The sequence below is a fragment of the Miniopterus natalensis genome, chromosome 1, assembly GCF_054644295.1.
Source record: "Miniopterus natalensis isolate mMinNat1 chromosome 1, mMinNat1.hap1, whole genome shotgun sequence".
In the NCBI taxonomy this organism is placed as follows: domain Eukaryota; kingdom Metazoa; phylum Chordata; class Mammalia; order Chiroptera; family Miniopteridae; genus Miniopterus; species Miniopterus natalensis.
This window is the reverse complement of record NC_142081.1, coordinates 81,009,072-81,011,159: the sequence shown is the minus strand read 5'-3', so window position 1 is coordinate 81,011,159 and position 2,088 is coordinate 81,009,072. Positions and strand designations below refer to the sequence as shown.

Below are 2,088 nucleotides of genomic sequence, written 5' to 3'. Positions count from 1 at the left end.
CTTTTGGCTCCAAATGGGGGTTCGGACGGGAACTGCGCCGTGCCGGGGGTTCGAAGCGCGGGACCGATTGTACTAAGCACCTGGCTCCGCTCTGGGTGCAGCGGGAGGGCCGGAGGTTCTCCGGGAAGGACGCCCCTGGCCGGAGCGCAGGAGGAAAGACCAGCTGCCCAGTTCACCCTCAGGTCCGTCTTCCCTTAAAGTAGCGCTGCGCAAAGGGGGGAGCGGGGGCTCGCGGCAGAATCTAGCCAGGGGAGGGGCGCGGCGGGCGGGGCTGAGGGCCCGCGGGGGACTCACCCCTGGGGAAGCCCCTGACCGAGACCGAGGCTGGGCTTAAACCCACGGGAATGAAGCTGGCGGGGCCGAGGGTCAGCCCGAGCTGGCGATGGTGAGGAGTTCCCGATCTGCACCCGCAGGACCGGGCGCAAGGAGAGACCCAAGTTACAGAGCGGGAAGCGCAGAGGGTGCCGAAGGGCAAGCGCAGCGCCGGAAGGCGGGAGGGCCAGGGCCGGTGTCCCGGGCGCCCGCCAGCCTGCCCACCTGGTCGCGCTCCTTTCCCAGGTCTCCTAGCCCGAGGGCCCGGAGCGAAGAGCGTCCTGCCCCCGCCTCGCCCCACGGCACCCTGACCCCGGGACACCGTCACCTCCCACCCCGCCTCCCTTTCGCCTCCTCGTCCCCCGAGCGGCCCGGCTCAGAGCGTTGTGATCCGGGACGTGCAGGTGCCGTTACGGAAGACGCCGCCGGACTCCAGGTTGTCGGGCTGGAAGTCCTCCACGCTGTAGGCGCGGCTCTTGAGGGCGGTGGCGTAGTAGTCGACCGGCTCCTCCGCCGCGTTGTCCATCCAGCTGAGGCACAGGATGCGCTGGAAAGAGCGCTTGAAGTTGTCCGAGAGGAAGCCGTAGAGGATGGGGTTGGCGCAGCTGTTGGCGTAGCCGAGGATGACCGACAGCTGGCTCACCGTGGCGTCGTCCTGCTCTGCGAACACATTCACCAGCTGCACCACGTAGAAGGGCATCCAGCAGATGACGAACACCATGACCACCATCATCACCATCAGGGTGATCTTCCGCTCCGAGCGCTTGCGCTGCTGCCAGCCGGCCTTGAGGGCCACCATGCGCATCTTGGCGATGATGAGCACGTAGCACAGGCAGATGGCCCCGACGGGCAGCAGGAAGCCCATGAGGAACGTGTACAGCACGAAGCCCACCAGCCAGCGCTGGGCGGGCTCGGGCATGAGCATGTTGCAGGCCACAGTGCCGTCGCTGTTGGCCGCCGTGCGCGAGAAGACCACGATGGGCAGGATGACCAGCAGCGACAGCACCCACACCCCCAAGTTCACCACCTTGGCCACGGTGGGCCGGCGGTAGCGCGCGGCCTTGATGGGGTGCACCACGGCCACGTAGCGGTCCACGCTGAGCACAGTCAGACAGTAGATGCTGGTGAACATGTTCACCGCGTCCACGCTGAGCACCAGGCGGCAGAGCAGCGCGCCGAAGGGCCAGTGGCGAAGCAGCGTGGAGGTGACCAGGAAGGGCACGCTGAGCATGAGCAGCTCGTCGGCGATGGCCAGGTTGAGGATGTAGATGTTGGTGGCCGTCTTCATCTTGGCGTAGCGCAGGATCACGTAGATGACCATGGAGTTCCCGCACAGCCCCACCAGGCACACCACCGAGTAGATGAAAGAGATGAGGATGGCGCTGCCCTGGCCTTCGCTCAAGGTCCCGTTCTGGGACGCATTCCGCCCGGGGTCCTCCATGCCGTCCGCAGCTCCGGCCCCGGGGCCCCTGCTGCCGCCGCCTTCGCCACAGCTGCCCGGGCTGGGGCTAGGAGAGGAGGGAGAGGAGGCGGTGCCATTGGGGAACATCTCCGCTGACGGCGGACGGTGGGGCTGCCGGGGCTGGGGCGCACTCCTGCGCCCTCGCTGGGCACCGCGGCCGCCTTCCAGGAGCTCACTGCCGCCCGGCGCCTGCGGGGAGCGCACAGCGGCCGCCGGGAGCTCGGCTGGGACCCGCGCCCGCAGCGCGCATCGCCCTCCCGCCGCCTGCGCTCTGCCGCCGCCTGCCGCTCCCGGGCGCCTGGCCACACGCGAGC

The 2,088-nt window shown here is 68.9% G+C and overlaps 1 protein-coding gene across 1 annotated transcript; it reads right to left on the bottom strand.

The window, feature by feature from the left end:
* Positions 1-661: 661 nt before the first annotated feature.
* Positions 662-1,861, bottom strand: SSTR1 (somatostatin receptor 1). Its single transcript, XM_016198459.2, has one exon. The coding sequence runs from the start codon at positions 1,859-1,861 to the stop codon at positions 689-691; it is 1,173 nt and encodes a 390-aa protein (XP_016053945.1). The 3' UTR covers positions 662-688.
* Positions 1,862-2,088: the final 227 nt, after the last annotated feature.

Bases quoted from the DNA above. Each gene is read 5' to 3' on its own strand.
- SSTR1 (XM_016198459.2), bottom strand. From the start codon at position 1,861: ATGTTCCCCAATGGCACCGCCTCCTCTCCCTCCTCTCCTAGCCCCAGC.